We start from the raw sequence: 12,487 nt of genomic DNA, 5'->3' as shown, positions 1-12,487 counted from the left end.
TTCCCATTTCTTTTTTTTTTTTCTTTTTTCTCCTTTTTTTCTTTTTTTTTTTTCTTTTTTCTTTTTCAATATTTTTAAGAGAAAAAACATAATTCATTAAGGGTGCAAGTTAGCGGAATTCAAATTCTCTTCAGTTTTTCAATGAAAATGGGAAAAAAAATCCAGGACATTTAGTGTTAGGAGACAGACAGAGCAAACATGAAGCACCTACGGTTGAAAGCAGGAGATTTTTTTTTTCCTGTTCCCAATAATAAAATGGCATTCAGCAAAGGGAACAGCGTTTTTTCACCCCTTTTTTCCCCCCCTCCGTATTACATGCCTAAACCAATTGCTTATTTTTGCATGTTCTCTTTGAAAACGAAAGAGCTCTTCGGTTGCCATAGTCCAATGTGTAACCAGAGCCATGTCAACTGTGTGACTTCACCGTGTATCCTAGAACTGCAGTATAACAATTTCTCCCCAAGAAGAATGATGCTTTAAGGTAACTTTCCCAGCATGTGATTGGCTGCTTTACTCCTGGCAAAATATAAGGATTATAATTCTCTGGGAAAAAAAATGAAAAAAAAAAAAAAAGAGAAAGATAAAAAAACACCTCTGCAAACCTCAAGGTGTTTTTCCAGCATTCAATGTAAAACAAAATAGAAAAAAAAAAAAAGAAAACAAAAGGGAGATGGAAGGGAAAGGGGAGATGAAGGATGGTGAATCATCCTGATTTCCCTATGATTAGTGTATCACTACAGTCACAGAACAAGAAACAGAAACCTTGTCAGGTGGAAATGCCTCTCCAGTGGGTCGCTGTTGCCCGTGTAGACGACAGCAGGAACTTTAGAACTGGGCTTGTAAATTGAGTCTGTATTCGTTAATCACTTGCATTCACTCTTTAAACAAACAAGAGGAAAAAAAAAAAAGAAAAAAAAGAAACAAAAACAAACAAAAAAATCTATTCAGTACCGGAGATTAAATAATCACGTGTGTAGTCTCGTTGAAATAAATTTTCAGATTCCTTAAGAAGTCTAATTACTTTCAGTTGCCATTTTTAAATAACTATATATATATTTGTATATATTATCCTGTGATTCTAGTTATGGTTCCTCTGCTGCACTGAAGATTTAGAAGGAGCATAAAAGCCTTTTGTCCCCCATGAACAGCACAAATGCTGCCGAAAGGTTATAACAGGCAGTCTTGTCTTGCTACCTTCATTGATCCGGGCGATCCATGGCTTCATCGTAAGTGATTATCCTTTTGGGATCTGGGAAGGAAACAAAAACCCAAGTCTTCAACAAGTTACTTTGCGAGGCTGTTGCCCAGTTCTGCAGCAATGTTACCCCCAACAACTGCAGGAAAGAGCCCCAGCTGACTCTATACAGAGCAGAACCTGCTCCCATGCTCTGTGTGGTACTGCTGCTAACAGCACAGGAGTCTCCACTCAGCATTCTTTCCACAGGCTACATCATGTTTTTACGGATGAAATTTAGAGATATATCAGAATTTAAACTCTGTCCTTGGATGTGACACCCACTACCAAAATGTAAGACAATTATTCTATCAAAATACACCTAGAGAACACAAATTACATCTGATTTGACAACCTGTTTGCCTTTTCTCTCTTACGCATTTTGCTTGGAAACACTGTCCTGCTTTTCAATGATCCAGAGCACAGATAAACCCAAATTAAGACCCAGGGAAATACAAACAGCTACAAAGAGCTGAAGAACCAAACTATGCACCTCTGGATCTGGACCCTATTCCACGATCCTCTCTCAATACCTCCAGCTCTGCCCCAACAGAGAGAGCAGGGCAGAGACACTGGGTGTCTTGTTTTCCAGATATCCTTACCTTGCTTCTGCAAATTCCAAACTGATTCCATTTCTGTGGAGGCAAAAGGAAAAGACTATTAGAGACAACTCAAAACACTCTTTGATTTTCAGAGCATGGCATCACACTACCATAGCTGGGCTACGGTTTCCAGACAAAGCCGATTTCATTCAGTGCCGCAGCGCAACCCAAATGAAGCTGACAGGTTTGCATGAATTTGACTTGAATGATCCAGTGATAAGAGGCAGAGAGACATCTATAAGGTGGTCTAAAAAGTCAGATGACCAAACCGAGCATCAGAAACGTCACTGCCGTTCTCCATTCTCACAAATCCTCATCTAGCTTCGGGGTCACCCTAACGCTGCTTTGCAAAGCAGGCGTCACCGCCTCAACAAGTAGCCTGAAGAGGAAGGAGTTTTAGGAATTGACACTTGGCTCGTGTGAAGCGAGAGGTGCTGGGCAAAGAGAAGCTGCTCGTGGTTTGCACCGTGGGCCTGCTGAAATGCTCCGTGACACCAAAACCCCACTAAGGTCACTGCACAACTGCTGCCGACCTACCCGAGAGCGAGGCGCCGTGCTCCGGGCAGACAGCTGGCTGCCCGCTCCACCCGGGACTCCTTCCCAAAGCGTCTCCAAGACTTCCCCACCTCCCTAAGTGTCTCCGAGACACATGGTGGAAAAGCAAGCAGCTCCCTCCCCATGTGTAGAGGGGTATATGGGCTTTTTTTACTTAAAAGATATCTTGATATTCCCTTCATTCACATTAAATTTAAGAGAGAACAGGATAGTATTTATTTTAAAATATCCCAAACTTAGTCACAAGAGATCTTTAGAGACCCATTCACAATAAATAGATTTAATCACTATTGTGCTGCTACTGTCCAATCTAGAATATTTATAAAGATGCTAACTGTCTCAATCTTGGGGACGGAGGACATAGTTATGGAAAAAGAGCAGTTCGGAGAAGCACAAGCTGCAAGAAAGATCTTTATAGTCTCCCTTGTGCCAGAAAGGGGCCAGGAACAAAGAATGTCCACAGATTATTAAACAACGTGAATGTGCGTGGTAAAGAGTGAAAGAAAGAAAGAAAGAGGCATGGGAAAGGAGGAAGAGAAAGGCCCCTGCAAAGCCCACGGCCACAGCACGACGTGAGCCAAGCGTCACCTCCATCACCCGCTTGCATGTTCCTGTCCCTTCATCTGTGCGTAGCCTGCTGCAGCCTCAAGCTCCCCGGGGCAGGGACGTGCACACAAATAGGCATTTCCAGCCCGCTCGGTACATGGAAGCCTTTTGTTAGGGACACCCTGACAACCTTTTACAAGGGCTGGTACTTTTGTGTTGGTAGCAGGCATACTTGGCGCTTTCCTTGAGGCACCCTAAAGTGCTTTGGGAAGAGCAGCGAGGCCTCTCAACACCCCGAGAGACAGGAACAACTTGATAGGAGGCTAATCCCCCCTTCACCAAAATACAAATTTCTCAGACGTAAAATGAACCAGTTGCAAAAATCACTTTCCCGAGAAGCAGTTTTCCCTTCACAATGTTGGAAAACATCATTTCCTAGTGGCTAAAGTGCATCACCTATTTTAGCAGCTTCCCCAAAGACAGGGGACACCCCAAAAGTCACCTTTGCAGCGCTCAGTAACAACTTGCTGATCCCTCTGCATTAGAAGACTGTGAAAACACCAAATACACATCAAGAAGGTTGAAGCACCGTCCACTATCATACCTCAATGCCAAAGGACTTGTTCTTATCTCAATGCAAGAGAAAAGTGCTTTCATTTAACTTCTGTTTAGTCCCAACTTCAACATATAGAATAACTTCAAAGTTAAAGAAAATTCTGTATTCTAAGTAAAGACAAAACCTTTTTCCACTTTGGAAAAGTGGGAGAGAGGGGTGAAGTGCCTAAATAAGTGCACTCACTGGCTAGCAGGCGCTCAGCCCAACGAGACAACAGGAGCAGATGTCCCTGGCAAACCCATTGGTATACTGACTATGCTATCGCCAGCATGTTTAGTGAATGAAACACCTCCACGGAGCAAAAATTATTTTCTTAGTCTAACTGCAACACAGAATTAGGAAAGCAAGCTTTTTTCCTTTTTCAAACAATCCTAACACTGAATTTTATCATTTATTCTGCTTTATCTCTTTATCTATAATTATCTGAAGTATCTAAAACATATCTATATGAATATAAATACATTTATATATAAATATATTTATCTTTATATTTATCTTTATCTTTTTATTATCATTATTTCTCCGCTTTATTTTATTTATTCTGCTTTAAGTTTGTGATATTCTCTTGTGCTTCTGGCTTGGGTTACAGCTTGTGGTCACCTACCACTGTCCTATAGCTGCTTTTCCTTGGGAAAAACGTCTGAAAGAAGGTCCCCGCGAAAGGCTCTGATACGAGGAAGACTCACGCACATGTTCCGGTGAACTGCAGTGAGATTCCTCATAGGTCAATAAATTTTACGGGGGGGAATAGTGGGGAAAAATCTGTAGCAGTAATTTGTTATGACAGGCACTTTTATATAAATTTCCCTTGTTACTAAGGCTGCCCCTGCAAAGAGTCCCTGTACTGAGCCACAGCGTTGGCTCTTTATTCTTTTAAATCTAATACATAAACTGACAATCCTCCTTACAGCGACGGGCTAAAGAAATGAGAGGAACCATCCTCATTTGATTTCTCTATCTATCCACAGGACAAAATAATTAAGTTTGGGGATTGTAGAGAAAACAAAACAGATTAAAAATTAAATACTGTGGAGACTCATCATTGTACTGCTGGACAGTGGTTCCCAACAACTGGAAAGAACAGTGACTAAAAGGAGAATTAAACCAGCTTTTGCCCCACAGTCCAGGCCCTGCAGAAGCGACGGGCCGAGATTTAAATTCCTCCCACTGAAAGAGGTGGAAAGCCAAGGCATTTTCCCCCCCCTCCTGATGTAAAGGACAGGAATTGCTGAATTCACAGCTCTGCTATTGCTTCTGACCCAGTTCACCATCGCAGCGAATGCCACTCCTGGCTGGCCCACGCTGCCTTGCTCTATTTTCCTTGCTGCTCTCCTGCTTCTTCATGCGAACAGAGATGCTGGCGCAACCGAGAAGCAACAAAGCAGCAGCGCTGGTGGAAACTTGGGGGTGAGGAAGAACAGGGAAACAACTGCAGTTTGCGCTCCTGCACCTATGTGGTTGTTGCTGCTGTGCAAAGGAACCGGGAGACCTCAATTGCTCTCCCTTCAGCCAGGGACAACGTTTCTAGCGTGAGATGCTCCACAGAGAGCTCCCTGCAAAGCACAGGCACCTTCAGCCTGGATGGCTACACGTGTCCGAATGCAGTGAGGTTCTGCGCGGCACCGCAGTTCCTACGTCAGGGGGTCTATCCAACTTTAAAAGGAGCACCAAAGCAACAACAACAACAAAAAAAAAACAGAAATTTGCATATTTCTGCAGCAGAAATGCATCTGAAATGCAACAGCTGCCTCTTTTGAGGAAGAGGCCAAAAAATCTGTAAAGGTCAGTCTGACCTCAGAGATATGAGGTGTGCAGCAGCGCCATGTGCAGGCAGAGGTTCCTATCCCTAAGTCAGGGACCGGATTCCCTAGAATTCCCTCAAGCTTCCAGTCTCCCACACAGTGCTAATCACCCTGTCTCCAGCCCAAGAGCAGGCCCACCGATGCCTGCCTAAGTCACATCTACCTTGCTAAATCAGATCTGACACCAGCGAGTGCTGCAAAGCACTGGGAAACACCAGCCAGCGGAGAGAGCCACGCTGAAGGACTGTGATGTACAGGCAGGATACAGGTACAGAGGTACCCATAGGTATAGGCAGAATATATAGGTACATTGGAAAATAAGGGTGGCCTCTTCTTCAGAGAAGGATGGTCCAGAGCGTGGACACGAGGACACCACCCAGGAGCGGGGTCCGAGCAGGCAGAGCGCACACAGGATGCTCCCTATCCCAATTCCCAGGCAAGGCTGGGGATCCCAGCGCAGCTAGAGTGGCGCACGGGCCGAAACCCATTCCTCACCGCAAGCACAAAGAGTGCCATTCTTCCGCTGCGGGGAGCTTGCATTGAATTACCTCATATTTAGTTCAGGGCAAAAGAATGCACCAGAGCAGGTGCCGCCGAACAACGACAAGCTCCAAGTTCGTCCCGGCCTTTCCTCACAGTCGTTTCTTTCCACGTGCATAAGCTCCGCGCCGGGGCGGATTTGTGGATCGACCCATGGATACTTTGTTCTGCTCAAAAGCAAACAGATCGATCTGAAGGGGGAGAAGTTCACCCTCCTCTCGAGAGGGAAACCAAACAGGCCGAGGTGCAGCTGCCGGGACAGGCAATGCCGCGCGCTCCCGGCCGGCCGGAGGGGATGGCGAAGGATGAACAGGCCACGCGGCTCCATTCCCACCTCACACAACTGGCTCACTCGCTGGGAGCTCGGGAAAACATCCCGAGGTAAAGCCCACGCTATTCTCTCCAGTGCTGCGCTGCTGTGCTGCACAATTCCTCGTGACGCGGGAACTCCCCTGCCCAGCTCCAACTCCGTGGCCATGAATATGGAAGAGTTTTGCCCACTGTTTCTCTCAAGTCACTTCATTCGGATCACCCCAAAGAAGAAACTGTTTAAGAAACACAGAAAGGCACCAGCCAGCATCACCCCGCCGAGACCTACTAAATCCTAGAGCAACTTCAGCCTTGAAACCAGCGGCAGCACTTGGAGACTACAAGGGAGAAAGACGGGACCCGGAGCGGCTGGCGGCTCCCTCGGCACGTTAACGGCACCACAGCCATCAGAAAGATCCACTTGTTTTACACCTAAACCACCCCTGAGGCGGCAGGAGCCTCGGGAACTGTCTTCCCAGGGCAGCCCCGACCAGGAGCAGCGCTCCAAGCAAGAACTCGCTCCCTGCTTGCACCAGGCTAAGGGCAGAGCCAAAAGCAATTATTTTAAGGAGTGCTTTAAGTGTCCGTTCTCACCACGGAACACAATTAACTCCACAGAACGCAATTAACTCCTGTGTTTAAAAGGACTAACCTCAGCCAGACTTTGAAGTTAACACCTCCTCACCCGGCCATGGGAAGGGAGTGTTCCTGGCTTTCCTGTTGGGGCTATTGTTTTCCTGGGGTCTGTCCTTTACCCAGCCAGGGAGATCACTGCTGCGTCTGGCTACAAAGCTGCTTTTGCAGCACAAAGTCCAGGTTGACAAGGACAAAATAAGAAAGCCAAAGTGCGGGAGAAATCTGCAAACCGGTAAATAAAGGCTTGTCGAGGAGTCTGTCTAGGACTCGCCCTCCTAACCATGCTGAGCTTCCCTCCGTTCCCATTCCCTGAAGAGAAACTGAAATTCTGGAGGATTTATTAATGCAAAGCTAAGGTGGCTTGAATACTGGAGGACACTGAGCAATGGGTCAGGGAAGGCGACCCATATAAAATAAGCTAATGATCACTGTGCTTCAAGGAAAATACTAGAGCTTAAGATGCTGACATCTTAAAGGTGTGATGACCTGGAAAAAAAAATCGTTTAATAATTTTTAAATGCACAGGCCTACTCTTTCTAAAGGAGCCATTTATATTTTTGCGCTTTCTACAAAGGCTTGGGACAGCTAATTTAAGAAGTTTACAGTGGGTCAAAACACAGCAGGTTTTGCTGACGCCATCAAATTCTAACCTCTCTGAACAGCTATCAGAGCCTCAAAAGGAGAAACAGGTAAGATGCTGTCCACATACGTACCAGCAACGGTTTAAAAGAGGAGGGGGAAATTATCACCTTTTTCTCTCAGGGTAAGGGGATGCAGGCAGAAGGAAGGGGGAGGAGAATAAAAAAGGAACTGCCCCAAGTTTGTCACAAGCAGATAAGTTCAAACAGTGCCGAAAAGCAGCGTGCGGCGAAGTTCCTGTTACCGCAGAGCCAGGACCCGCAACCAAGAACCAGTTCCCAGACCCCAGAGTCTCTGTGACCAAGAGCTGCAGGGAAAGGGAAAAGCAAAGGGCCCTGCAGACTTCATCTCCAGGCTCCTGGTTGTAAATGTCGCTATCGTGTTTAAGTCATCTCTGCCTCAAAAAGGAGAAGGGGGGGGGGGAGAGGGAGCCAACTACAAAGAACTCCATAAAAAGAGCGACAGCAATAAAATTCATCTGAAAGATTTGTCTACAAAGTGTATGAGAGAATTCAATCTGCAGCTTAGAGAACAGTCGATAAGCAAAGATTTGCCTTGTCGTCGCTGTAATATTTTAGAAAGATGAGGAAAATGGGGGAGGGCTTAAAAAGATCATACCATGGAAAAGGGAAGAAAAAAAAGGGAGAGAGAAACATAGGTGTGTTTTTTTTCCTTCTTCCTTTAAACCAGATATGCCAATTTCATGGCCTTATCTGCAAGGGGAGAAGCAGCAATACTGCAGAGGTAGAGGTGTGAGCATGAACTAAGCAGACCCTTCAGTGACCGATTATGGTCTGGTAAAGCTGGAACAAACCTGTGTGTTTAACGCCCTCCAGGTCCAGGCAGCTTAGGAAGACCTGCTCCTTCCACTGGATTTCAAATTAAAAAGAAAACACCCAAGCCTGGCATTATCCTTACCACCACCACTTACTCTTGCCCACAGGAATAGGGAAATTAATATCTTTTAACATAAATTAAACATCTGTTAGAGTAACTTTCTCAAACTGCTATTACCACCGAACACACGGATGCAAAAAATAAAAGCCCCTTTTAAAAACAACCGTAATTGCTGCAAGGAACGTAACACGTTATAATACTGCATTTAAAAAGAGAAACCCACAAGGAAGAGAAGTCCCTTAGGAAGCAAGTTAAGCCATTACCTTTAGTGTGATATATAATAGCAGCCCTCAGGTCAAAAGAACCCCAGCTATCTTTCCTTTCTAGGCCTCTCTGGTACCTCTGTTCTTTGGCGGAGGCTAACAAATTGTTCGTGGGGGAGGCCAGAGGATTCTCTATTTCATAGTCTTTTGAAAGAAACACTAAAGCACCTTGGCTACCGGTGTCTGCCTTTTGTAGGTCACCTGTGTGATGTGACTCCAAAGCTAAGACACCACCCTCAAGAGCAGTCCCAGGCTTAAGAATAGCACTAAGAATTTGAGGGCTAGTCCGTTTATCCAGCTCGTAAGCCTTAGGAAACACAGGTTGCTCAGTTCCTGAGGGAATGATTTCAGCACACTGCGAAACCAAAGCGGCAGGATATTCCCCTTGAAATGTCACTTCCATTAACTGATTATCTGCAGATTTCCCCACAACAGTCTCAGGGCCAGCACTGGGCTCATTTATGAATGACAAGCCCCACTGATTCTGGAAGATATCTCCCAGGTTCTGCTGATTTGTCTGCGATGGGAAATCGACTTGTGCTGTACCCAGAAGCACAGTTTGCATATTTGAAGGGTAGATAAAAAGGCTAGATTTCTTTTGTTCAAGAGCTGTTGAAGTTGTACTGATGTCCTGGGGTACTGACTCAGAAGAGGTTGATGTTACAGTACTAGCAGCAGTTGTGAGCAGTGGCTGGGTCCCTGGAGAACAGACGTTTCCATCAGTTCCTGCTAAAATTGGCCCGTTTGAAAAGCTAGCAGAAGTAACAGATTTCATAGCAGACATAGGGACTTGGGAGAGTCGACTCGACGTTTGGGCCTGAACTTCCCCAGCAGATGACGAAGACGACGATGAAGACGTGGATGGGGTTTGGGCTGCTTTGTTGAGGTTTTCTTTAACTTTACTTGCATAACTTATTTTAGGAACAATTTTAGCACTGCTATTGTCCACTGGAAAAACCGGGGGTGGTTTAAATAAGGTCCATGAGTCCTCTTTAGACGAGGCTGACGAGGCATGTTTCCCTTTGGGCCGGTCATCGAACTTCTTGCTGCTAATTCCAGGTTTGGCATCAGAGTTTTTTCGCTGTACATCCCCAAGCCCAGGCTTTCCCCGGCCCGCTCCGCCGGCCCCAGCCTCGTATTTCCAAATGGGCTTCGTGTTTTCAATTCGGGTCCCCTTTTGTTCGCTAAAGTCAGGCTTGAAACCCTCAAGCTCCTGCTTTAAGGTCGGGGTACTGACCTCCTGTTGCATGATTTTGTCCTGCACTAGGTTCAAGTTCTCACAGCCTTTGGCACTGTTGCGCCTGCCTTTCCGTTTCTTAGGTGTAGTATATCCACTCTCGGAGCCACTACCATCGTTGTCTGCCCCTTTGCCTACGTAGCCATTAGTGATATAACCTGAATTATTGGTTACCACACCGTTCGGGATAGCCACTCCCTCTGGCTTCTCAGAGGACTGGCTTTCTCTAAGTTTATTTTCGTAGGACTTGTCGTTCTTTTTGTCCATGCTATTTTTCTGAATGAAGTTCTTGGGTTTGATTCCGGCTTTCCCCAAAGCACCGGCCTTAACAGGCTGCTTCGGGGTCGCGTTAGTGTCTACAAGTTGCTGGCTGCCATTTGGTACCCTGGATCCTGGGTTGGTTGGTTCATCAGAGCACAGGCCCTTTAATGACACTTCTCTTTCTCCTGCATTACCATTTAGCTCTCCGTAGCCTAGAAGAAAGCCAAAAACAACAAAAGGCAAAAATTAGAATGTGAAATGTTAAACTTCTGATCGCAAAGAGCTGTAATCAACCGTTAAACATATCCAGTTTCCTTAAGCAGACGTTTTAAAATAGGAAAACGTCTCGCTTTTGACATATAAAAGGACATTCCTGAAAGCTGCAGTACCAAGACTTAAAACACCAGCAGCCCGTGACTCTCCCATTCTACTGTCATGTCACTCTGCTGTACGTTGTTTACTGTATTTTATAACAAGAAATTAAAGCAGAAGGGTATGAGACACTATAAAGAAAACACGCTCTACTGCAGACCATTTGCAAGCCAGAGGGCCAGCTAGTAATTCCAGGTCACACGAGAGGAAAACATTAATTCCTAAGACGCAACGGGATTCACTGCGATTCAGCATCGGCTCTGTGAATGGGGGCCAACGTCCGTCCCCGCCGCCACCTCACAGACCTGCGACACCAGCCACCCCCCTTCCCAGCTCCCTCCCAAGCCACACATCCTGCAAAAAAGCTTCCCAAAAGGATGCGTGCAATACCGGGTGGAAAGGGAGGGCAGGATGGGGCGACACCATTTCTGCACGTGCTCTTTAGCTTTAGAAAAGGTGGCAACACTGAAAACGCCCCTTTGCAGGCACCTTCTACCACCACTGGCAACCTGCCTGCCCTGAAACTTCAGTCCCCATCCTGGGAGGACACAGCAAGAGCCCATGAACCAGGCACTAAAGCATTTGCCAAGGGCTCGAAACACAAGAGCAGGCTGCAAACTCGGCTTTCCTCCGGTTTCTGAGGCGCATTCCGGCTCTTTGCAGCTCTGGACAGAATCCTGGAACTGCAATTCAAGCAAAGCAGAAAGCCCAGCGTGGTCCAGACCGAACCACCGCATCCTTCCCAGGGCCACCTCCACCCAGAGCCCTTCTGCTTTCCAGGAGCCAGCTACCACATCCCATGGGAAGCCCTGAAGCCCCAGGGAGAGGCGGAAAGAAGGCGCTGTGGCCAGCTAAGCAAACACACTCCCTGCTAACAAGGGGACTCCCTCCTATTGCACCAGCTTCCCGGGGAAAGGAAAAGAGCTCCTGGCATCTCCTCTGACTCATCCTCGTCCTTCTTTGTGCAGGTGCAAAGCCTCACATCTTCTACAAGAAATGACCCACCTAAGGCTTAATTTGCAGTTAAGAGTGATGTGAAATCAGCACAGGGCACAAAGAAACTCCCAAGCCCAGGAGCAGGCGCAATTCCAGCCCCAGAAAGAACGTTTTGTTGTTGCGGATGTCGTTCATCTCAACTGCTATACTGAAATCCCTGTTATCCTCCCATCCTGGAGTCTCACATGTCTGGCAGATGTAACTGCCCGAGGAATCCTTATAGAAATTCCTCAGTTGAGTTTGCTGGAGGGGACCAAGGAGGATTTTACTACATGCACAGATCTGCAGTGACCATAACTCCCACTATAGCTTTCAAGTGAGCTGTTGAGAATATTAAGCCTAAATATTTCATCAGAGATACGAATGGGGAGGCTCCGTTAAGTCAAGGAGTAAAAGTCATTTCGGAGCAAGGCGCAGGGGAAGCCTCGTCCAGCCCAACGCCTTACGTGTGACCAGGGACAAGGCTTCCAGCATCATGATTTAGCAACACAAAACAAGGACGGTCATAAGACCGCCGCAGATGAGGAGCAAGAGAATGAAATGAAGAACAAAAATGCATCTCTGCAAGCCGGTGCGTCAGCAGTTTCAAGTTCCAATTTTGAAGTATTCACAACCGGGTTGCCTGAGCTTTCCTCCCAAGCGGCGGCCGCTCGGCCTGCAGATGGACGAGCAACAACTGATATTTAGGGGCAGAGGGGGAATTAAACCCAAAAGGGCCTCAAAAAGAGCACGTGGGGGCTATCTGCAACCCCACGAAGCGTTTCATGGCTGGGAGGAAAGGAGGCTCTGGTTTTGGCGTGTATTAAAAACACGGCCTTGCTGCAAAGAGCAAGGCGGTTACCGGGGCTATTTTGCTCCCGCTTGGGGCCAGAACCGGGGCTATCCCGCTCCCGTTCGGGGCCAGAACCGGGGCTATTTTGCTCCCGCTTGGGGCCAGAACCGGGGCTATTTCGCTCCCGTTCGGGGCCAGAACCGGGGCTAT

General features: G+C 46.7%; 1 protein-coding gene across 1 annotated transcript; it reads right to left on the bottom strand.

The window, feature by feature from the left end:
• Positions 1-654: 654 nt before the first annotated feature.
• Positions 655-10,365, bottom strand: NUFIP2 (NUFIP2, FMR1 interacting protein 2; the record flags this gene model as incomplete). Its single annotated transcript, XM_026047916.1, has 3 exons — positions 655-1,249; positions 1,837-1,869; positions 8,640-10,365. Coding segments are annotated over 3 exons (1,812 nt in total), but the record flags the coding sequence as incomplete, so codon positions are not given.
• Between the last annotated feature and the right edge of the window lie 2,122 nt (positions 10,366-12,487).

This window comes from Nothoprocta perdicaria, unplaced genomic scaffold (genome assembly GCF_003342845.1).
Source record: "Nothoprocta perdicaria isolate Ctin4 unplaced genomic scaffold, notPer1 scaffold_50, whole genome shotgun sequence".
Lineage (NCBI taxonomy): Eukaryota > Metazoa > Chordata > Aves > Tinamiformes > Tinamidae > Nothoprocta > Nothoprocta perdicaria.
Note: the sequence above shows the minus strand (reverse complement) of the source record. Positions and strands in the feature narration are given on the sequence as shown.